The sequence below is a fragment of the Myotis lucifugus genome, unplaced genomic scaffold, assembly GCF_000147115.1.
Source record: "Myotis lucifugus unplaced genomic scaffold, Myoluc2.0 scaffold_165, whole genome shotgun sequence".
Classification (NCBI taxonomy): domain Eukaryota; kingdom Metazoa; phylum Chordata; class Mammalia; order Chiroptera; family Vespertilionidae; genus Myotis; species Myotis lucifugus.
Genome location: NW_005871213.1, coordinates 1,523,850 through 1,549,078, shown reverse-complemented (window position 1 = coordinate 1,549,078; position 25,229 = coordinate 1,523,850). Strand labels below are relative to the sequence as shown.

General features: G+C 42.2%; 1 protein-coding gene across 3 annotated transcripts in view; it reads left to right on the top strand.

Moving 5' to 3' along the window:
- Positions 1-25,229, top strand: part of NBAS (neuroblastoma amplified sequence) — a 195,222-nt gene that overhangs the window by 9,992 nt on the left and 160,001 nt on the right. For all 3 annotated transcript variants that reach the window (XM_014461993.2, XM_023759896.1, XM_023759897.1), the window contains exons 7-11: positions 6,709-6,842; positions 7,558-7,691; positions 8,648-8,746; positions 20,799-20,937; positions 24,495-24,563. In XM_014461993.2, coding sequence (XP_014317479.1) covers positions 6,709-6,842; positions 7,558-7,691; positions 8,648-8,746; positions 20,799-20,937; positions 24,495-24,563 — 575 coding nt within the window. The remainder of the gene's footprint in view (positions 1-6,708; positions 6,843-7,557; positions 7,692-8,647; positions 8,747-20,798; positions 20,938-24,494; positions 24,564-25,229) is intronic.

Sequence of the window (25,229 nt, the reverse complement as noted above, 5' to 3'; positions counted from 1 at the left end):
TCGTGCTTTTTTGTTTTGATTTGGTAGTCCTCACCCGAGGATATTTTTCCATTGGTTTTTAGAGAGAGTGGAAGGGAGAGGGAGAGACAGAGAGAGAGAAGCATCGATGTGCAAGAGACACATCGGTTGGTTGTCTCCTGCATGCGCCTGACCAGGGCCAGCTACGAGGTATGTGCCCTTGACCAGTATTGAACCTGCGACCCTTCAGTCCTTGGGCCGACGCTCTAACCACTGAGCCAAATCGGCCAGGGTCCCATCCTTTTTATGCCTTTGTACCGATAGTTCCTTTTGCCAGAAATTCCTACCGTTATACTTAATTAGTTGCACATATTTTAGTTCCAGCATCAGTTCTTCTGGAAACCTTTCTCACTGTATCCTAATCTACTTTCTTTTTCTAATTGTTTATTTGCTTGTCCGATTCACAGTTAAATTATAAAGGCAGAGCTCCTGTCTTACTCAATGTTTTTTTAAATTTAAATTAATTTTATTCTTAGTGCCTAGCATGGTGTCTGACTCATAGTAGGTACAGAATTTTTGGCATACAAATTTTGACCCTATCAAGTGGGTATTGGCACTTGAGAACTATTAAAATGATTTTTATGAGTGAATGTATGAATAAAGTATATTTGCCTATATCCTATGGGTCAGTTTTAGAAATTCATGTATAATATGTTTATGTTAAGCATATATAAATTTATGGATAGTTGTCATGATATGGGTTTTATTCCTAATGTACACAAATGTATGTACATACCATGAATGGAACAGTAAGGACAGATAAGGAGTCCTGTTTGCATAGTATCCTTTTGAGAATAATAGAAGGGAGTAGCGAATTTCTAAAGCTTGGGGCTCTAGCATTTTCTGAATTTACTTTCTATGAAAGTAGGCCAGACCTGGCTTAAATCATATACAAGGATCAAAAAGTTCCCAGAAGAATAACCTGAGGATGATATTCAATTGCCTTTCCCTCAGTGCTGCCCTGGTGCTGAGTGAGGGTTTGGAGAGCCGTCTGCGGGCATCTGAGCAGCTGCTGGGAATGCCCAGACTCAGACAGACGGGGCCCCCTTGAGCTTTGGCAATAGACACCTGCCCTTGGCCAGGTGAGAAACACACAAGTTAACATGAAAATGGGAAGCCTCACCCTTCAGTCTTTCACCCAAATGGTAGTACTTGTTAGAGTTTTAGTGTGTACAGTTAATGTGGCAGCCTGGATGGGATAATGATGCTTTGAGAGCTAATGTTTTATTTTGTTGGCTTCTGAATGTGTGAATTTATGACCGTAATGCTGCATTAATGGCTTCTTTCCATTTCATATAATGTGAGGTAACGATCATTTGCTTATTATCTGGCTCATCTTTATGGGAATGACTCTCATATGCCAAATGATGTTTCACGCCTCTGCCTGCAGAAACGCAGCCAGTTGTACTTAATGCATTTTTGAAACTACATATTTCGGAGTCTGCGGACCGAAATAGGAGCTGTTTGGTTCCACTTTGGCATTTTTCAGTTATTGTTTTATAAGATATAGGCCATTCGAGAATGTTTTAAATGTGCTTTGCAACTTGTTTGGGTTCTGTTTGCCAGGCCATAAAGAGGAATTCAGTCTTTCCCTCTCTGGAAGAGTGCCCTGAAACTAGAACATGGAATTGGATGTTCTAAAGCCTTACTGTGTTAATCAAGAGGTTTTCTGCACCTTCTGATTCTGAGATGCCACAGACCAGGGCTTCCCAGTGCTAAGCCGCCGCCTGCTCACTCTGGGTGTGTGGGTCCCATCGCCCTCCACTGGCCCAGGGCCCTGTGACAGCCTGAGCAGACCGGCTCCCTCTGGTTTCCAGCAGCCTCATCCGTTTACCTTCCGGTGCCACACGTACAGCATTTTCCGTGCATGTCTTGACCTGAATAAGGCTGCAAAGCATAGACTACTTGGAGCACCAGATTTGGAAACGAAACATTTCATTATGGAACTATAATTCAGGAGCCTCTGGTTTTATAACTGTTTGCCCCTTTTTGTATTTTGTTGGAGAAAAAAATCTTCTGTGTTGAAAAAATAATACACATTCTCAGAAAAAACTTTAGAAACTAAGAATGAGCAAAAAGTAGAAAATAAAAGTAAATGCACCATCCAGAGATAAGTAGTATTAACATTTTATGGTCTATTCTTTAAGACATTTTTCTGCTAGTACCCATTACTATCAATGTGATCTGTGAAAATAAAATGTTTTATAATCTGCTTTCTTCACATAAAGATAGATTGTTAAGTCTTTTAGGTTGAAATTTAAGAACTTTCCAAAGTATCTTTTTTTTTTTTTAAGTGAATAACACCTTCGGTGTTAGGCTGTAGGTGTCCTAAGTCATCCAGAAAGTGCCTATAAATGTGATCTCTGAGCAGTAAGCAGCCCAGTGCTGTACTTGATCCCTCATGCCAGGTGGAAAGGAGCATCAGTAGGCCTTGGTGCAGACGGCTGTGTAGAACACGGGCAGCAGATGATTGCATCTACGTTCCTGGGGATATTGGTTTGTTGATTTTGTTTTCCTTAAATGTCTTTCTGGTTTGGTATTGGAGTATTCTTGCTGGTCTCAAAATATAAGTTGGCAACGTTCTTTCCTTTTCTGCTTAAGTAGAGGTTTGTGTAGAATTGGAATTTTTTTCTTAAATGTTTGATAAAGTTTACCAGTGAAATTTGAAGTTTTTTTTGTATGCTTTTAATTCTTAATTAAAATTTTAAAAATTATATAAAACGTTTAAAAAATTTCTGTTTCCTTTTGTTCTAGTTTTTCATGGAAACTTCTAAATTATAGACTATATTGGCTTTAAATTGTTTATAATATTCCCTTACTATCCCTTTACTTGTTATCTTTTGTCAGATCTGTACTGATGTCCCCGCTGTTGTTCTGGGTATTGGTAATTTGTGTTCTCTCCATTTTTTCTTGATCAGTCAGGCCAGGGTTTTTTCAATTTATTAATTTATTCTTCAGCAAGAAAACTTTAAGTTTTGATTTCTTTGGTTTGTTTTATTGATTTTTGCTATTATCTTTATTATGTCATTCCTTCTGTCTATTAGGTTTAATTTGCTCTTATTTTTCTAGATGAAAGAAGTTTAGATCATTGATTTTGAACCCCTCTTATATAAGTATTTTAGGCTGTTCTAATTTAAGCATCTTTTTGTTATTGATATCTAATTTAATTCTGTAGTGGTCAAAGAACATATACAATATGATTTTAACCTTTTAAGTTTATTGAGTTTTGATTTATGGTCCAGCATGTGGTCTGTCTTCATGAACCAAAATTTTTAAAAAATAATTTGATTAAAAGAATTTAAAAGAATCTGATTTTTGGCTATGGTGCAGTTATTGGTTATAGTATTTTATAATTGTCAATTATATTTTTTGCATTAGAACTGTTCAAAATTTTATATCCTTTCTGATTTTCTCTCTAGTTGTTCAATCAGTTGCATAGAGAGGTGAACTGAAATTGCTAATTATAATTGTGTATTTCTTTATTTTACCTTTAGTTCTGTCAGTGTTTATATACTTAGGAGTTCTAATTTTCAGGAGTGTATACCTATTATTCTGTCCTCTTGTTGAAATGGGCTCCTTTGCCATGAAGAACTGTCCCTTTTTATCTTTAGTAATACTCTTGTGCCAGAATCTGTTTTGTTTAATGATAACATGGTCACTCCAGCTTTGTTCTGATTAGTATTTGCATAACATATCTTTTTCTCGCATTTTACACGTAATCTGTATATTTGTATTTAATGTAAATCTCTGTAGTAAGCATATAATGGAATTTGCTGTCCCCCCCCCCCCCAGTCTGAAATTTTTTGTCCTTTAATTGGAATGTTTAGAACATTTATACTTAAATGTAGTTACTGGTGTGGTTAGATTTAATTCTACCTTCTTGCTATTTGTTTTTCTCTGTTTCCTTTTAGCATTTGCTCTGGGTTTAAAATGTGTAGTTTATTAAAAATTATTTTATTGCATAGTATATATCCATTCACTCCTGGCTCTTTTGTACTCTTTCAAATTTTTTTACATATGTTAAACCCTCACAATATATTGTTATTTTTGTCAACAACTTTAAAAAATGTTTCTATTGATTTTAGAGAGGAAGGGTATGGGAAAGAGAGAAACATCAGTGATGAGAGAGAATCATTGGTCAGCTGCCTCCTGCACACCCCCTGCTGGGATTGAGCCCGAAACCCTGGCATGTTCCCTGACTGGGAATTGAACCCTGACCTCCTGCATAGGTCAACGTTCAACCACTGAGCCACATCGACCGGGCTGTCATGTATAATTAAAATTTTTTTAAAAAGTTAAAGAATGCATGTGAGAGATTGTTTATTGAACCCTTCATTTTGTAGAAGGAAACTGCTCCCCAAGGTTACACCGAGCCCTTTCATGGCTGTCCTGAGAGTAGAACCCAGAGTTCCTTAGTTTTCAATCCTTGTCCATTTCGAGTTTGGGCACATGGGCACTGGATTGACGTGCTCCTTTAGCACCCGAGCACCGATTATGGACCAGAGGGCACGAGTTCAAGTTACTCCCTAAATGGACACAGGGCCTGACATTTTGGAATTTATAGTTTAATGAATAGGAAGATGATAAAAGTAGACAAACAAAGGTATTATTATTTGGGATAAGAACGGTGAAGGAAATGGAATCGTTGGAACTGAGGACAGTGATGGGCTTTGGATCTCCGTGGGAGGGGGACAGAGAAAGCCTGCTGAGGACGTGATATTCAGTGGAGCCTGGAAAGATGCTGGGAGCCGGGAAGGCTTCAGCGGGAGTGTCCAGGCAGAGGGAGACCTAAGCTCTGAGGTGGCAAGAGCTGGACCACGTGGCAGGTGGAAGGGCTGTGGCGGGGCAGGATGTGAGCAGGTATGCCAGCTTCACCAGGCACCTGGCAGGTGTCAAATGAGGCTAACATTTTAAAAAATATATACTTTTATTGATTTCAGAGAGTAAGGGAGAGGGAGAGAGAGAGAGAGAAACATCAATGATGAGAGAAAATCATTGACCGGCTGCCTCCTGCACACCCCACACTGGGGATTGAGTCCACAACTGAGGCATGTGCCCTGACTAGGAATCGAACTGTGACCGCCTGGGTCATAGGTCGCCACTCATCCACTGAGCCACGCCAGCCAGGCAGATGAGGCTAATTTGACCCCAGCCTTTGGAATACTTTTCAGACAACTCCATGGACACTTGTAACTCTCCCAGACCACACAGCCAGCTGGGAACATCCAGTGATAAAATCTTTCTTTTCCAGTTGTTATGTAAAAGCCCACCTTGTAATGAAAACATATCTTTATCCGGGTCAAACACATGCTGAGTTTCCCAGAGCCCCTGGTTATAACCAGGAGTAAAAGCAAAAACAAGTCTCCTTCAGACGGAACTTATTTCCGAACAGATACAGAATGTGGTGCGTAAATCTTTTTACCCAGGAAAATGAAATAGGAGGCAAAGCCTGTTGTCATAGGGAAAGCAGTCATAGTGGGGAAGTGGGGCTGTGTTTGTGCAGCACAGGAATATTTTCAGGGCATTAAATTGTCGTCCTGGTGTTTATGGAGAATCTGTGTGTGTGCGCATCTTGTATTCTTGTGCTGTTTATCATTTTGTTCCCATGTTGACTTCCAAGTTTGATTTTTTTTAAAGCTATCTGAAGACAGAGAACTCATTTTTTAAACCCATTTTATTACCGTTAAAAAAGATTGCTTTCCCAGAGTGTATGCAATATCTTCTTAGGCTCTGAGAAAACCCACCAGACTCTCCTGTGTTGTGCTCTGGATTCACCTTGATTCTCCTGATTATCTGGAATTTTAAAAAAATGTATTTTTATTGATTTCAGAGAGGAAGGGAGAGGGAGTGAGAGGTAGAAACATTAATGATGAGAGAGAATCATTGATCGGCTGCCTCCTGCATGCTCCACACTGGGGATCGAGCCTACAACCTGGGCATGTGCCCTCATCGGGAATTGAACTGTGACCTCCTGGTTCATAGGTCGATGCTCAACCACTGAGCCACACCGGCTGGGCTGGAATTCTTACCGGTAAAGGGAAGGCACTGCTCCTCCTGTCTCTTCAGTTCTGAGATTCTAGCAGGGGGAACTGAAGCCAAAACAAAAACCCGAAACCATCGGAAACCTCAGATACAGGTGTTGGGTTACTAAAGTGCTGATTATCAATATTTTATAATTGTGTGATTAAGAACAAGTCTCAATTCACCTGCCTAATATATATTTTATATGTGTGTATACATATTTCTGATACTCTCAGCATAATCATGCTATTTTCTTGGCATCTATATTTGATATACTAGTATTAAAAGCTCTTGGTTGAAATGTTTAATTTTTGCTTTTAGAGGAATTGCAGTCATTGGATTGGAATTATTTCCTGCCCATTCTCTATGCTTTTAATCTCTTAATTCCAAAGTATTGGAGGTGTATTATTCCTGAGCCTCTACCAGGCCAGGCATTCAGGGCGCTGGTGTCCGTGGGCTTTGCTTCTCAACATGTGGGCAGAGCTGGCCATGGTTCAGGTTTCGCACTCCTACTTGAAGGGGGTTCAGGGAACTGTTCCCATCTGTGGCACCGAAGCAGGAGAGATCCTTAGGAGGTGATGTAATATGATTGAATACTTAATTTTAGTTGCAGTACCTGTTAGCGTTCTTTATAATATATTGGCAAAAGCACTCTCCTCTCTGTTCCAGTTCCAAAAGACCCGAAGCCCCAGTGGCGGCGTGTGGCCTGGAGCTACGACTGCACGCTGCTGGCCTACGCCGAGAGCACCGGCACCGTGCGGGTGTTCGACCTCATGGGGAGTGAGCTCTTCGTGATTGCCCCGGTGCGTACATGCCTTCAACCGGTAACATGGCTTTTCAATGTCTTTTTCGTGTAAGCACTCGAGTGAGTGAATGTGAAGAGAGGGGAAGTAGGGATATAAATCTGAATAGTAAATGGTGAACTTAAGATGTGCAGAATCTAGTTATGCATACATGAAATAGTTTATTCTTTGTATTTCGTAACGCAGTATCCAGATGCAGTCCACCGTTACTAACACGTGGTAGTAAGTACTAAGTAGAGATACCAAAGGATAAGCTTCCAGTGAGGGGAGAAATTGGCAGTAAGTGAGTACTTTTAAATGTCCTTTCCTTTAAAGGGAAATGGAAAGTAATTGGAGACTTTTTTTTAGCCTTGGTTACTGCTGGAAGTAGAAATCCACATTTGAAGGCTTCTATCTGAATTCTGTATCTCAGAATCCTTTGAGGCTGAATGGTGGCATTGCTGTTTGTGTGTGGTGTGTGTTTGGCTGTGGGTGTCCAGTGAACATAAGTTCACTTACCTAGGTGAACATCTCATCCAAAGAGGCAGCTGTGGTCCCAGCTGTGGTTGAGAGGCTGGTCTAGACTTGAGTGTCTACTTGTAGGCACTCTGACTGGCAGATCAATTCTGGGGCTCTCTGATGTAGAGTCACCTGGTAAGGCCAATGTCTCGGATATCTTCACTTACAGATGTTAACTTCTATCTTTTTAATAACTTAACTTCTCCCTCTTCTGCAGGCATCGAGTCTAGCAGGTGATTTGAGCTATGCCGTTGCTGGGTTGATCTTTCTGGAATATAAAGCAAGTGCACAGTGGTCTGCAGAACTCTTAGTCATCAATTACCGAGGAGAACTTAGAAGTTACCTTGTAAGGTGAAAGTAAAATACTTTGTTTGGGAAGACCTATTTGACAAAATAATGTTTATTTCTCTGGCTTAGTGTCAGCTTTTGTTGTTTCTTTTTTTTCTTTCAGCATTTTATTATGAAAGTTGCAAATATAATAGGAAGTTTGAAAGAATTGTATAGTGAAACTCATATACCTCAACTTACATTCTACTAACATTTCTACTGTACTTGCTGTGTCACATTCCTATCCAGCCATTCATCAATCTTAGTTTTTAATGAGTTTCAGAATCACTACTTAAATACATTTGAATGCCTGTCATTAATTAAACTTCAATATTTGCTTATAATTTTTTTCTTTTGAGATAAAATTTGCATACAACAAAATGCACAGATCTTAAGTGTACCAGCCAGTGAGGTATGGCAAATGCATGCACTTGTGTAGTTCAAACTCCTGTTGAGATGCAGAACATTGCCGTCATGCTGGAGCGTCCCTCATGCCCCTTTTCAGTAAATCCTTATCCACACGCACTCCCGGAGCAACTTCTGTTTAGATGTTGTAAAGGGGGGGCGGGTGGGGAGAGGCATGGTCACCAGCATTCCGTCCACAGCGCTCATGACTTGCTTATCCATTCTTCTGTTGTTGGACTTCTGAGTTTCCAGTTTTGGACATTGCAAATAAAACTATGACCATTCTTGTCCAAGTCTTTATGGATACACATGTTCATTTCCATTGGTTCACTATCTCTGAGTGGAATTACTGAGTTATAGGGTAGATGTAGTTTATCTTTATAAGAAACCACCAGACCTTTGTCTAAAGTTTTTATATCATTCACATTCCCACTATAATGTATGCGCGTTCTGGTTGTTTAGCATCCTCGGCAGTATTTGTGCTATCTGCCTTTTAGGTTTAATTATAGTGAGTATTGAGTGGCCTCTCACTGTGGTTTAATGGCATGTATTTCTTTTCTACCTCCTCCCATTAGTGTTGGAACAAATCAGAGCTATCAGGAGAGTCACTGTTTCAGTTTCAGTGGCCATTATCCCCGTGGAGTCAACACAGCGGTCTACCATCCTGGTCACAGGTACGCAAGCACTTGTTCTCACATTGGGTGGAGTAGCAGGTGGACGTGGAAGTCGTGGCACAGTTTTAGAGAGAAATTGTCCGTTCTGATTCTTCTTCTTTTTTCAATTCTCATCTGACGATATTCTGAGAGAGAGAGAGAGAGAGAGAGAGAGAGAGAGAGAGAGAGAAACATTAGTGTGAGAGAAACATGGATTGGTTGTCTTTTGTACATGCTCCGACGGGATGGAACCTGCAACCCGGGCGTGTGCCCTGACCGGGAATCAAACTGCCACCTCCTGGTGCATGGGACAAGGCTCAACCAACTGAGCATCCCAGTGAGGCAGTTTTCTCTATTTAAATGTGTGTATATGTTATATATGTGTTTGTGTGTGTGCGTGTATTATATGGGAACGCAAGGTAGAAAGAAGCAAGGGTCTTAACGGTGCAGATAAAGTGATGTGGGATCTGGATGGAGGAGAGCTTCCCTCCGTGTAGGATCAGGGAAGTGTGCAGGTGGCACTTGCTTTGGAGAATGGGTACGGTATGGGCATGAGGGGCATCCCAGACAAAGTGACAGTGTGAGCAGTGACAAGGGGGAAGGCAGCTACAGTGCATTTTTTTTTTATTGCTTAAAGTATTACAAAGAGTATTACATATGTCTCCCTTTTTTCCCCCCCTTGACAATCCCCCAGCCTCCCTTACCCCCCAGTGTCTTATGTCCATTGGTACAGTGCATTTTTTGAAACCGCAGGAGGTGTAGCCTGGCTGACACTGCAGGGTGTGTGGGAGGGGAGGACGGGATGGGCGTGATGGGAGATTGGGCGTTGGAAAGAGCTTGAGGTCAGGTGATTGGAAGCACTACGGGGCTGCCTGCTCTCTAGGGGAGGTACGTGTTTGAGACGAGGACATGTGATCAGGCATGCTTTCAGGAAGGTTGATTCAGTTGGGAGACACTAGAGCCTGGGCGACTCAGGTGATAATGGGCTAGTTCAGGACACAGGCAGCAGGGCCTCTTCATTTTCTTACACAGAATTGCTCTTCTGTGTTTTGCCACATTTGGGGCACTGTTTATGTATATATCACATTTTATTATTATTTTTATTCTGAATAATAGATCCTATATCTCGCATTAGAACGCCAGGTACTTGAAGGCAAAGAATGTGTCATGTACATCTTTGTCAGTCACAGCATCTAGTGTAAGATCTGTTAATTGATACCTCTCCCTCTCGGGCTCCCTGGACTGTAACTCTAATTTCCCAAGTGCAGAAGCAAATGGTTTCTCTGTTTTGATTTTTCTCTTCCCTCTTTCTTCTCTCTATTTGATATTCTGGTCCATCCCCCGCTTTCCTCTGTTTTATTTTTCTTGTCCCTTTTCCAAGAAGTATATTTTATGTCTTAATCCTTTGCTGTTTTTTCTTGTTTATTTCACACTGACTACATTGTTTGGATATTTTACAAAGGTCAATATTTGTTATCTTTTTTCCTAGCAGTATTTCAGGGGCTTAAGTGGGGTTTACTTGGGACCATAGGTTTGAAATGATCATAAAATAGTTGTTACATGATACCAGTTTGTTGTAAGTCAGATTACATTCATTATTCTGAATTCTTTCACTTTTTGGCCCAGGATCTAAACAAACTGTAGGTATATTTTTAGGGGGAGAATGGTCTTTACATATAAAGTTTGGAAACTTAATTATTTTATCAAACCACAGAGGGGTGGGTCTCTTCTTGGTTCTGCAATCATATACAGTACAATTCTTGATAGCAGTCAGCGTGGGATGGATGACTGCATTAAGATTTCTGGATGGAAATTGTTCTAAAGTAAGGAGTATGTGTAAATGCCCTGTTGTGCATGACCAAAATCTTGCTAGGTTGTTCATGTTTTCCATTAGGTATTCTTTTTAAAAGAGAGAAGCGGAAATGTTCCTCACATTTTTATTTATTTTTGGTTGCTCTAGTAATATGAGTCTGTGATATTCATCACCCACAAGGATTTTGGAAATGTGAGATAAATCGGCCCGAGTGGAGTTGGGATAAATTGGTGATGTACAGAATCGGGGTTTTATGAAATGCATTGTTTTGCCTGATGCTGTGAGCCCTGCTGCAGAAGAGAAATCAAGGTGGTGAACCGGTGATATAAAACAGAGATTAATAGAGGCTTTGGGATAAGCTCTGAGGATTTGTTGTTTTTGATTCTTCTTTTTCATGTTTCCTAACTCACAGCCTGATGACCTTATCTCATCCTCCCCAGACTGTCTCCTGTTCCAGTCCTGTTCCCCCTCCTACAAGCACCCCAACTCGTTCCCTCTTCTCTTGTGGGTGCTTAGTGTTCTCTTTGTTCTGTTGATTTTGGCTCACATTGCTCCCTGGTTCCTTCTTAGAGAGGCAGCTTTAAACTTTCAGTACAGGTGGGCGCAGTGCTTGGAGCTGGAGATCCAGATGTAATGCCTGCTCTCTGAGTGGATAGCACTGCGGAGGAGTCATGTAGTCACAGATGAGGGCACGCCCTTGACGTGAGTTCATTCAAATACAAGACTCTATCTGTGTATGTATTTTTAAATGACATTGCTTTCAACAGCTTACCGCTTTTAAAGAAGCTTGTATTCCTAATTTCATTGTACATTTCTACAAGCAAAAGCTGACTTACTCAATTTTGAATCTTAGCCGTTCTTTGGGAGCTACACAGAGATAATTAGTGTTTGAAGGTAACATCTAATCTAGACTCTAGTTTACATCACAGCAAAGAGAAAAGATAGAAAACACATCTTCTCTCTTGGGCCCTTTTCGGAGCAACCCATGCTCAGAATCCTTGGTGACTCACATAATTGATTTTAAGTGTGTAATTCAGTGATTTTCAGCAAATGTATAGATTTGTGCAACTGCTACTACAGTCAGGTTCAGAATATTTCATTACCCCTAGAGATCTCTCCTGCCTTTGAATTTTATGGAATTCAAATTGCATCTCAGTAAAACTGTAATAGATAAAGGAATGAATAAGGGGAAAAAAGACCCTTTAAACAGGCTTTCATTTGAACACTTTTATCTTTGTTAAGAAAAATACTCGGGTTTATGGTAAGAGAGGCACTTATGTTTCCGTGGAACCTTCACTGAGTGATGTATGTCATGGTTATGCAAAGGGCGAGTCCGAGCACTTGGATGATTTAAGTTTTTTATCTCTCTCAATCAACCATGTTTTAGGCCAAGTACAGCTTCTTCAGAAAGAACTTGAGACGATGTTTACAGGGAATAAGAAGTGATGGTTTCAGATTGCCTTATAGTAGATTGCAATCAGATGACAAGCTACACTGGCCGAGAGTAGTTAGGGAATGGCATTCTCCCAGCATGCAGTAGGGACTGCTGTCCTGGGCACGGCTGGAGTAAGGCATAGTCTATAGAAAGCTGTTCTTTAAGGCAGACTGAGAAATACCTTTAAGTAAGGGCATGCTGAAGTGTTGAAGGGCCATGCTCTGGGTATATTGGTTTGTTCATCTTACCTGGCTTTCTGATTTCCCCTAAACAAAACGTTAAGCATTTTAACTCATGAGTCTCTTACACTCATGGGATAAAGGGAGTATTCCAAATAAAGAGCTCATACTTAGTGGGGGATCAAAAGTGTTTGGTGTGTGAATGAACTCTCCATTGACGTGATGCTAATTTCACTGGCCCAAAACGCAAGGGAAACAGACTTCACGTAGAATGGGAAGGGGTGCCGTAGAGCACACAGAGGGGCCACAGCACTCTTATCTAGGGAAATATAGGCTCGTTCCACAAATGGTTAAATTTGATCTTGTGGCGAAGATAGTGTTGAGTCCCCTACCTGAAAGCTTCACCCAAGGGCAAGGGCAAATTCTGCTGCCCTCCGACGGGGTGGACCTTCCATCTAGACCTGTGAGATACTTTTCCAAGGTAGTTAGTGGACTTCCACAGCCATTACATCACTGTAAAGTGGCCTGTCTTTCTTTCTGGTTCCTAAGTCATATGTATTCTGGGAGAATCAAGGCACTGATTTGTGGAAAGATACACTATATTGACAGCTAGAGGAGAAGATAGCTGTAAAATGCATATTAAATTTTTCATAAACCCTAACTAGATAAGATTAATAATTTTCTGGAGGATTGCAGGGGAATGAGCACTGTGGTCATGGTCATTGCGATTATCTCCCACTGCAGGGAGAGAGTGCACTTGGCCTTTGGTAATGCAGGGTCTGTTGGCATTTGGGAGATTAGCGTGCAGCCCTGTGCCTGAGAAGTATGAATGTCAGTAATCCAGTTGACCTTATATTAAGGGGTTTTTCATTTCCCTTCTCAATTTCTCATTCCTCTAGCATGAGAAAATTCTTCTTTTCATATTTCAGGTTGGTTTTTTGAAGAGAAGTGAAGCTGTTGTCTGTAGGGAAAGCTGCATTGTCTTGGTAGAGGTGAAAGCCCTTAGATGTGAATTAAGGGGCTTCTGAGCTTCACAGACTAATTTTTTGGTGGTGGTGGGGGTGTGGGTGGGCTTTATAGGCATTTGTTTCTGGGGAGGCAGGGAAGTGAGTCTTGGCCACATCGTATGGTCTGTTTTTGCCCAGAATGTTAAGGATGGGTAGACATGTGTGGCTCAAAGTATCTTGGTTCTTAACAGCCTCCAGCTGCCTGCTTTTTTAAAGTAGAAGACAATGCCTTATTAATTTGAACATTTTTGGCTTAGTATTGAAAAACATTAAGTTTTTTTGGAAATGAGCTTTCACCCATCCATCACTCCTACATTCAGAGATTCTTTGATAGGATGGGCTAATTCTCATTATGTTACCATTGCAATTAAATGGGCCTTTTAAGATCTTTATAAATTTTTGAACCTGTTAAGTTGGTAAATCAGTCAACCAATCTCTCTACCCCTTCTTTCTTTCAGAGTGTTTTGGTGGTAGTTTAACTTGATCTGACTTGGGTCAGATTGACTTTCTTCTTAAACTCGGAGTGATGCTAGCTGGGTGGGTCCCTCTTGGGAGTAGAGAGTGGAAAGAAGGCTGTTGAGTCTGTTTTATAGGAATGAGGAATGATGCATATCTAGGCTCTTCTCTCCAAGACTTGATCAGGTTGTTGTGGGATGGGATCCCAGCATCTGATTTGATAAAAGCCTCTGTAGGGCATTCCGATCCCTTGCTCCCCCTTTGAGAATCCTTGGCTAAGGCTTTGGGAGATTAAAGAAAATGAACAGGAGGTAGCTTTTCCTTTGAGGTTGCCCTAGTGAGGAATAGGAGTACATTTTACTGTAGGTGTTGCCTGCCTTCCATGGGTTATGGCTGCCTAGAACGCTGGATTGAGAGGTGCCATGGAGCCGCGTCTAGCCCATCAGGAGCTGCCCGTGTATGACACAGGTGTGCAGTAGCAGAGCTGGGCTGGGTGTTTTTCTCCTCTTCCCTAGCTCCTGAGGGGTGTGTGTGTGTGTGTGTGTGTGTGTGTGTACACTTACGCCCCCCCCCTGAGTGTTCATTGCTGGTATATAGGAATACAATTGATTTATGTATATTGATCCTGCATCCTACAACCTTGCTGATCCTGATTATTAATTCTAGTGGATATTAGTGGAATCCTTTGGCCATATTTTTCTCTTACCTACTCTATGAATTCTTTATAGGCAGCTTTAACCAAACATTCAACCACTTAAGTGCATATGTGATGTCTCCCAAATCTGTGTCCCATAAGTCCCCCTGGGCCCCAGAGCGATTGGCCCAGCCCCACAGAACTTGTCTTGGATAGCCAGCTCACAAGTACCTCATACTCATTACATTCTGACTGAATTGATCATATTTTACCTCCAGCCCTACATTTGCTCCTGTATGCCCAAATCTTGATATATAGCATTTCACCAGGCCAAAACCTGAGATTCACTTTCGATAACTGTCTTAACTCATTTTTATGGATCTTTAAGACTTGTTGATTATTCTACCACTTAACTGCATATGTGATGTCTCCCAAATCTGTGTCCCATAAGTCCCCCTGGGCCCCAGAGCGATTGGCCCAGCCCCACAGAACTGTCCGGATAGCCAGCTCACAAGTACCTCATACTCATTACCTTCTAACTGAATTGATCATATTTTACCTCCAGCCCTACATTTGCTCCTGTATGCCCAAATCTTGATATATAGCATTTCACCAGGCCAAAACCTGAGATTCACTTTTGATAACTGTCTTAACTCATTTTTATGGATCTTTAAGACTTGTTGATTATTCTTCTCTCATATATCTCAGATTTTTCTCCTCTCCATTTCTACTACCATCTTATAGTTCAGAAACTCATTACTTCTCACGCAATTTATTATCAAGTGTGTTCCCTGCTTTCTGTCTGATCCTCCTCTAATTTGTTTTCTGTTGTGTTTCCGGCAAGGAATATAGGTCTTACAACACAAGCCTGTGCTTAAAAATTCACCTCTAATTTCCTTTAGCCCTGGGGAGAGAGCGACAGCTCCTGGGTTTAGTATTAAAGGCCGACTGTAGTTTGGTCTTTTGACTTCTCTAGGCTCCTGTCACTGCCCTTCATGTTTCTTTGCTCCAGACCAACGGCCAGCACACTTTTTCTATAAACGGCCAGTCGGGCCCTGTTGTAACTACTCAGCTCTTCCCTGGCAGTGTGAAAGCGGCCGTAGAAACACGAATGAACGCGTGTGAGTGTGTTCCAATGCCGCTTTATTTACTGAAGTAGGTGGTGGTTTGGATTTGGTCCAGAGGCTGTGGTTGCTGACTCCTGCTCTAGAAAACTTCAGACATGTGTGAATTCTTGCATTTCTCTGTGTCTTTGTTAAAGCCTTCATGCTGCTGCTTACTTGTTTTGTCCTCTGCCTACAAAGCCCTTCTTGCTCTTTTTCTCATCTCTCTGCAGTAGAATATCTAATCTATGCCAGCCAACCATCTCTCTGAATATGGATCCGATTCTGCTTGAAAGGTATAAAACGAGGAGTGTTGATTTTTATAGATTTCCTATACCTCTTATTCTAAATTCCAAATTACATGTGAAGGAATTTATAACCAGGTACCACTCAATTTTAAAAACATCTAATGCCTAATTATGAAATTGCCAGGAAAATGAAGTTTTGCTTTGGAACTAAGCTGTCTCCATTTCTCCATTAGTGCTTTCTCCATCTGAGAAAAATTCTCAGGTTTTGTCTTCACAACTAACGATTCAGTATAAGCAGTTTTCCTTGGTGATCCTCACGCATGTGTCCACTTGATAGTAGGATGCTTCATATTTTGATTCATGGTGAACCGTGTCCTGCGGAGCTCAGCTCATGGATTTCAGCGTAATGGGAAGTGTGCGTTTTCAGAGGATGGTGCCTGCCCGGCGGCATGCGTCACCGGGAGCGGCTGTTGGAGATGCAGATTCCTGGGCTCCGCCCGAGGCCCACTGAGTCAGACCTCTGAGGGGTGGCCCAGCAGTCTGCGCTTTCACAAGCCTCCAGGAGATTCCAGGCATGCTGATGTTTGAGAGCCACTGATGGGAACCGTCGTGGTTATGCGTGTTTCCTTCTTATAAGCTCTTTATCTAATACATAAAAGTAATCAGAATTTAAAGTATTGAACGAGTAACATTTTTATAGTAAAGAATATTTAAGTTATACTAAAATGAATTAAAATGGGAACCATTCCAATTATTCCAAGAGAGGAATGGCTTCTAGCTTCAGAGTGGAGGGTAATGATTTTTGAGCCCTTACTTTGGTCGTAAGCATAGTCTTAAACACTTCTCAATTTTGAGACATGTCGTTTTTTCTTTATTTCCTTTTTCTTTTTTTCCTTCCTTGCTGATTGTATGCCACAGGCACATTGGTCATTGGACAGAGCGTATCAAAGTGTCTCTGCTAGTATTTCAGATTTCTCTCCTTGGATTGAAGGAGTGTCAAGCCACTAGATGGCAGACTCTTCCAACAATTATTAGATTGAAGAACCTCAATAAGCCATTTATAATCCTTGGCAATAACTGTAGCGCCCCGTTTAGATCATCATTGTTATGTATGTGTGATACTTAGGGGCCTGCTGTCTGCCCACCTCCCACTCCTCAGATGGCCTTGTCCACCCCATTATTACTGCCTGTTCTCTCTGCTTCCGCCTGCACTCCTGCTCACTTAGCCCACTCCCCCCTGTGCATTTTTGCTGCATCAGTCACAGTTCATTTTTGTTGTCTGGCACCTATGCTCCTGCTTTGAGTTTGAGACTCTTAGAATGTCAGAGCTGGAAACGAGATCATCCATCATGGGGCCCAGCCCCTTCATTTCTCAGGTGGGAGAGCTGAAGCCAGAGAGGGTAAGCCACGGACAAGGACTGTGTCTTAGTTATCTTCCTGTCCCTGTAGTTCTCTGCAGAGTGTGCAGGTAGGTGTTTCTGGAGTGGAACAATGCTGGGAAATGTTGTACAGGACACACACACAGTCTCTGCCCAGGTGGCTCACCGTTTGGTCATGGAGGCATGGTGTAAAGCAGCGGTCACCACTGGTGGTCCATGAGGTCTGAAAGGTTGGCAACCGCTGGTCTAAAGAACTGTTGCTGTATGGAGGGTGGAAGGTGGCACGTGCCTAGGAAGGGAGCAAGGTGAATCGTTTTGTATTGTCAAGAACCCCGTTGGGCGTCTGTCCTGCTGGCCTCGTACAGGTTAGAAGCACTTACTGCATGTCTTACCTTTCTCTGAGCACACCGTTTTCACACTGGCGTCTGTGCTCTTGTACATCAGGTTCTCTCGGCTGAGAATGCTCTTATCTGCCCGGGAAATTGTTTAAAGGACAGACTTTTCTCTGGCCTCTTCTCCATGTAGTTCATCCATCCTTTAGGCTGTGTTTGCACCCAGCTCAGAGGTCGTGATGAGGTCCTGAGCAGTGGTGGTCTGCGTGGACCCGCCCTCTCCCCGGGCCTGTGCTCATTTTCCTTCCCAGATAGGAAAACACGCCCAAGGCTGTCCGAGGAAAGGAACGGGGGACAGGACCCGTCGATGAAGGCTGTCAGTCCCCCCTTTAGATCCACATATGCACACGTGCATCCTTGTAGCTGGAGCATCAGCGTCCCCAGGTTGCCATACTATCTTATGGGGACAATACATGATTGGTCCATCATTCTGCCTCTTTCCCCATTTACTCTTCTGTTTGCCATGAATGGTGGAGGGGTTGTTTGGAAGCAGGTATTGAATCAGTGTTGTTCATTCTTATCTTTTCATATTGTAGCCAATTTGATCTTTGCATGGCCATGATATTTGTGAGAATTTTATAGAGAGGAAGTGTTTCCTAGTATCAAGACCAGGCGACAATAGCTCTGAAACCTCAGCTCTGTATGTCCTTCAGTAGTCAGGCAACTTAAAGTTCCATATGTCTGTTTTTTAATCTGAAAATTGGATATTACATCTGTCCCCTCCACAACATAGTAGTGCAGATTAAACAACAGTGCTCAATCTCCTGAGAAAATAATCACACTGTTGGTGTAAGTATATATGTTGCACATTCATCAGACAAAAATTATTTTAGTTATCAGGATCTGCTGTATCGTGGCCTTTTGGGTTTTGTTGAGTTCTCAGAAACTTTTTATTATAATTACTAGAGGCCCGGTGCATGAAATTTGTGCACGGCGGCGGGGGGGTGGGGGGGCCCCTCAGCCCAGCCTGCACCCTCTTCAATGTGGGACCCCTTGGGGGATGTCTGACTGCCGGTTTAGTCGGACATCCCTGTTGCAATCCGGGACCGCTGGCTCCTAACCGCTTGCCTGCCTACTGGTTCGATTGCCGACTAACCGCTCCCCTGCCAGCCTGATGGTCCCCAACTGCCCTCCCCTGCTGGCCTCATGGCCCCCAAATGCCCTCCCCTGCCAGCCTGATTGCCCCTAACCACCTCTGCCTCAGCCCCCACCACCATGGCTTTGTCTGGAAGGAAGTCGCACGGTCGGAAGATGTCCGGTCTCCCGGTCTAATTAGCATATTACCCTTTTATTAGTATAGATGTTACTGACTTTTAATGATATATTTTATGCATGACGTGTTTTCTGTTTAGAAAAAAACAGATTACATTTGGAAATGTAGATATTCAAAATTACCTGTTTTGTTTCTATCTAGTCAGAGGAGTTTTTCCTGACAAGTTGACTTTCAAAAAAATATTTCTTTATGGAAAATTGGAAGCATGTTCATAGAGAGTAGGGTGCCGACTCCCTTGTGTCTGCCATTCAGTGTAATGATCAGTTCATGGCCAGTCTCATTCTGTCTGCATCCACAGTCATTCCTCCACCTGTCTGCTCCTGGATCATTTCAAAGTAAATCATTGAAAGCATATGATATCATTCAGTATTTCAGTTGTGTATCTAAAAAATAAGGCCTCTAATAAATATGAACATGAAGCTATTATCATATTCGAAGATAATTAACAATAATCGGTCAGTGTCATCAAACATCCAGATTGTGTTCTTTTTATTATTATTTTTTATTTTTATTGATTTCAGAGAGGAAGGGAGAGGGACAGAGAGATAGAAACATCAATGATGAGAGAGAATCATTGGCTGCCTCCTGCACACTCCCTACTGGGGATCAAGCCTGCAACCTGGGCATGTGCCCGGACCGGGAATTGAACCGTGATCTCCTGGTTCATAGGTGGACGCTCAACACTGAGCACACTGGGCTCTCCTTCATTCTTTGTTCTTTTGCTGAGAGAGAGAATAAGAATAAGAGAGAGTTAGTTCTGAAGGAACCAGGTCATTTACACTATTTCTTACTGTCTAGATTTTTAGGTCTTCCACTGTTTAGATTGCATCTTTGTAGTGCTGTTTAAAGTATTTTTGTCAACTATATTTTCTTCAGATTGGTAGTTAGATCCAGGGGAATATTATGATTTTATCTGCAGTAAATATACCTTTTGGGGGAAATTATTTTGGTGCAAAAGAACCATTTGAGCAGAATGGCTGCTCGAGGCAAGGACTGCTCAGATGCTCGTGTGACTGTGGACCCAGGCCTCCTTCCCTGTGAACAGGGCTAATTATCTGCTCGCTCTGAGGACGGGCCTTGGATAGAAACAGCTCGAATAGGTTTGCTGCAGGCCATCTTCCTAAAGTTTGTTGCTTGCAGTTTGCGGTGATATACACTTGTTAGAGCCGTATATAAAAGCAATAAGAGCATGGCTGCGAGTGACGGCTCCAGGTGTATTTCTGTGAATAAGGCACATTTCCAATACTTCATGAATTTTGAGATTTTGAGTTGGGCTGAGCTCCGTGGCTAAACCTAGAAGGATTTTATGCAGTTTTGAATGATTTACATTTGACAGTATGTGGTAGAGATGAGTTTTTGTTTTTTTTTTAATGGTTGCTGTTCGCTTAGTTAGAAAGGAAGTGATGAATGAGGAGAGACAGTGGTGGAGTTAGAGTCCGTCAGGTCGCCTGGGGCTGGGAAAGGAGCAAGTGCACCCTAGATTTCCGTGTTTGCTCTAACAGATGCCGCACGCGTGGTGGCTGAGAGCATGTTCGCTGTCTTACAGTCGTGGGGTGAGAAGTCCCGGATGGGTCTCGCTGAGCTGAAACCAAGGGGTCAGCAGGGCTGTTCTTCTCAGGAGGCCCCGGAGCATCTGTTCTCTCGCCTCTTCCCGCTTCCAGAGGCCGCCCTGCTGCCTTGGCTCGTGGCGCCTGCCTTCAGAGCCAGCCCGGCCTCGCTCACGTCGCTCTGGCACCTACGCCCGTCCTCCTCTCTGTCTTTAAATGCCCTCATGGCACCCGGTGCTCTGCTGCGATTCACACACTATGTGTCTGGGTGAGGAGGCAGTCTGTTTGTTAAAGTTTATTGGTGTTGATAGTTCCTTTGCTATTCAGTGGCCAACCTTGAAACATTTTTTTTCATTTCTAAGTCCCCATCGGAGTTTAGGTGCTGAATTGTGTAAACCTTACCCCTGCATAAGGGAAGGTGAAATTCTAATGGAAAAACCTGGCTTTCTTTGCTTGTTTCTTCTAAAATATTTACCTTCTAGGTTTAGTATGTAGTGATCTGACTTTAGTTTTCTTTGAGAAGGTAACTGTTTCTGCTCCCTTTGTTTCGATGTTGTCTTGTTTATATTGGCAACTTAGCAATTCTTTTCATTTTTCTCTTTCGTAGACTTTTGCTGGTGGGCGGATGTGAAGCTGCCGAAGTGGGCACCTCGAAAGCGTCCAGCGCTGGCCTCTCTGCCTGGAGGGTGCTGTCAGGGTCGCCTTATTACAAGCAGGTCACCAGCGGCGGAGACACGGTTGCTGTGGTGAGTCTCAGTCCCGGCATTTCACTTTGCTGCTGGGCCTCGGGCAGGCACGCCCTGGGCAGGATAAAGAGGACGAAGTAATTTGTCCTGAATGAGGAAAAGGACTTAATGCCAGTGACATTTTAGTGCTCCTTTCACACATCCGATTTATCTAAAGTGTATGGCATGTGACTTATCTTCATTGTTAGGAAACAGTCAACCTAGCCGTAGTCCTGTTACTTGAACCTGCTTATTGGACATTATCATTTGTTAAGCACTTTTTCTGTCTGGCAGCTGTGCTGAGTGCTGCTCTGTGTATTAGCTCATTTAATTATCTGCGACCCTTTCAGGTAGGGATTGTGACTACCCAAGCCTGTTGATGAGCCATGAAGTCGATCAGCTGCGAAGCCCGTCGTAGGACAGTGGGGGCAGGTGTAACTGACAGAGGGAGCGGTCTGGGGAAGGGGCAGTCTCGGCAAGGCCTGCCTTGGCCCTGGCTCTCTGAGCCCTCTGTGCGTTCGCTCTGTGTCTTACTGTGTGTGTGTCTTCCCCCTGCCCTGCAGCTTTGGTCCTGGCATCTTTTTAAAGACAATTGCCGGCGCACTGACAGAGTAAGTGGGGAAAGGAAAATATCGATTGCCAGCTGAATGCTGTGCCGTGCGATTAACTTCTTGAGATGCGGCAAGTGCATTTTCGTTACGTTAGTGGCTTTTAGTTAAGTCTTACAGCTAAACTTATGGTCATTCTCCATGGCCTTCCCCTGCCTCAAGGTCACCTGCATGATAGGGTTCGTTCCTTTTGTCTGGTGGCAGACTTCGTCCTCGTGGAACGTCCTCTGATTGTTTGTTTAAGGTGGCTATTGTGTTGGGGTGGATATTGACCGAAAAATGCTGCTGCCATATATTCTAGTCTCTTGCAAGGCTGCTAGGTTGTAAAACAGACTGTACAAAATTCAATATATGCATTGACCCAAGTTGCCAAATTAATGCTCCTGTCATCTGTGTGATAGTTTATTTATTTGTTTGTTCAACATTGAATCACTGCTCCAGGCAATAGAAGGGGAAGGTAGGAGCCCTCTGGGGCTTTCTGCTCTGGAGGGTACAGCTGTGTCCAGAACTGAGGGCGACAAGCTGCACAGGTGCCAGGCAGGAGTTCAGTTCCTGGGAGGAAGGGAAGAACCCAGGCTCAGGGGTCCTTTGTATGTTGTTTGGCCATTGTGCTTGGAGGCCTTGAAGATTTTCTTTATCTTTGAAATCTAATAGCTTGCCTAGGATATTTCTTAGAGTTGGTTATTCTGGGTTAATGTTCCCAGGGTACCTCTTTCATTGTATAAATTCAGATTTTTTCTGTTTCTGGGAAGTCCTTTTGGATTATAAATTTAAAAGTGACTTTCCATAGGCCTCAGACCCTTTGTGAGTTTCCTTTGTCTGGCTGCCTGGGCTCTGTAATGTTTTTTCATTTTGCTTTTGCTCGCCACCAGGCCTTGAAGCGGGCCTGGGGTGGGGGTGGGGGTTGTGGGGACATGACAACAGCAAGTGAGGTGACACCCTGGGATTTGGTGATTTTTCTGTTTCTTCTTAAAGTTATTATGAAGATTGGCTGTCCTCAGTCTTCAGTTTCAGCTGTGGCGTGGTTTTTATGTAGAATTAGTTTTCCTTTCTTGTTCTTTCTTGTCATTGGAGAAAATGTTGGGAGTTAGGCTGTCACTAATGTCTTCAGGTACTCGGTTCTGTTAGGAAAATTTTAACTTCAACAAACAGTACCTCCCTCCCCCACTCCCCCTTTGCCTTTTTCTTTGAAATTAAGTAAAATTCACATTATGTTAACCATTAACCATTTTGAAGTATACAGACCGTGGCATTTAGTACATTTATAATTTTGTGCAACCATCAGCTGTCTAGTTTCAGAACATCTTCATCACTGGCAATCACTAGTCTGCTTTCTGTTTCTGTGGATTTACCTATTAGTGTTTCATGTGAATGGAATCATGCAATATGGCCATTTGTATCTGGCTTCTTTCGTTTAGCATAATATTTTCGAGGTTCATCCAAGTTGTAGCATGTATCAGTATTTCAGTCCTTTTTATGACTGAATAATATTCCACTACATTTGTCTATCTATTCTTTAGTTTATGGACATCTGAATTGTTTCCATTTTCTAGCTGATATGAATAGTATTTCTATAAACATTTTGTACCAGTATTTTGCCGGAAGTTGGTCCATCCTTGCTGCTTGACACAGTCGCTACAGGGAAGAAACATCTGCACAGCGTATGTTTCAAGGGACCTGGCGTATATGGCATACTGTTCTTAATATGTTTGCTCCCCTTCTTAGCACTATGTGTTTTGACCAAGGTCACCTCTCCAAGAAAGGTTGTTTCCCCAGGTGGGGATTTTTTCCCTGGAGTTAGGGATTAACAGGACTAAGGAAGGAAATAAATCCATAAAACCCCTTAACTAAGTGCCAGGCGGGTAGTTAATCACTTTAACTACGAACAATCACGCTTAAGCTATATAATCTTAGGATAATCTCCTTCAGTTACAATCCTTGTAGCTTAATAGAACAATAGAGTAACCTTGGAATGGAGATAAGAAATGCCCTAACCTTTGGAATAGAATGGATAGGATTAAAATCAACTGGTATAAATACAGATGTAACAGGACAGTACAGACCGAACCTGGCTGGAGAACCTGGCTGGAGAACTGGCTAGAACCTGGCTAGAGAGCATGGCGAGAGAACCTGGCTGAAGAACCTGGTTAGAGAACCTGGCTAGGTTGCTGATCAACTGAACGCTGTCTCAGTGTCATTCCCTCTTCGCCGACTCCGTCCACACCTTTGGGAACCCCTGGACCTGCTGGGGCTGGACCCCGGCAGTATTAGTTTGAAAACATACATTGAATTATTTTGGGTATATGCTTACATGGAGTTGCCTGGGTCCCATGGTAATTCTAAGGTTAATTTTTTGAGGAACAGCCATACTTTTCCACAGCACCGTACCATTTTATATTCCCACCAACAATGTGCTAGCATTCCGAGTTCTCTACATCTTCAGTGACACTTGTTAGTTTCCATTTAAAAAATTATACCTATCTTCCTCTCTTGCTTTTATAAATATATTAAATCTAAAGACCAAAATAATCTTGTGTTATTTAAAATGCTGGTTTCTAAATGATGATTACTTTTCTGATATTTTTCATGTAGAGAATTAATTCCTTAATGAATGAAGTTTCTGTTGGAAGTTTTGATCTTTTCCATAGTAAGGCCAGGATAGAATGATAACCTAGGGCAGTGTCTTTGCGTAGAGCTAGGAGTAGATTCCAATTTGCATAGATTGTATTAGACTTATTATGTATGTATTAAAACAGCATTTGATTATGGGTGTATTTGTAAGATTTACCGCTTAGTGGATTTTTTTTTCCAGATAAAAACTGTCTCACCGATATCTCTGACACCTATCGATGATCTTCTTAACCATTTCTTTAAATACTAGATTTGCTATAGTTTTCAGTTTATGATAAAAAGGACTTTACAATGAGAAAATATTAATCTTTCTTTGTATGATGTGCCCTTATGCTGTAGGTACCGAAGACACTGGGATTATTAAGGATGCTAAATGTCAAGTTATACAGTCACCCAGGACAAGAACAGGTAACTCACAAGCTTAACCTGTGATTCTCAGATACGCTCACCAGTGTACCATGCAGGGCACCGTTGAATGAACCTTGAATGTCACAGATCTCCCTCTGCCTGTTCTCTTAATTGTACACTGTGTGGGCACATGCAGCGGTGAGACTTCATGGAGGTGTTCACTGAAGATTTGTGTATTTTACTATTTTTTAAAAAATCCCTGCGGGCATTGTGGTGTCTGGGGACGGATTCATAAAACAAGCTTGAAACGTGGCTATTTGTTTAAGCTGGTTATTGGGTCCATGGGTATTCATTATACTATAATTTCAACTTTCGTGTGTGTGAGTGCAAATTTCTACAACAAAATGCTTCAAGAGGAATGATAAGTTTGCAGTATGTATGTCATAGTATCAAATGAAACTAAGAGGATCAAGAACCCACCCCATTAAAAGCAATTGTTCCATTTTACTTAATACAGTTATTGCTTAAGTGTCTGCACAGAAAGGAAGGAAAGGAGGGAGAGATTAAATCAAAAGAAAATTGCGCATGTTCATTCATTATTTTCCTGATCACAATGCTGTTGGTAAATTACTCATATTATTGCATTCAGTATACATTTTTCTGTTTGTTATTATTAAATAGATTCATAAACTTTCTCCTTGCTTTGAGAGCATTTTTAGTGGAGTT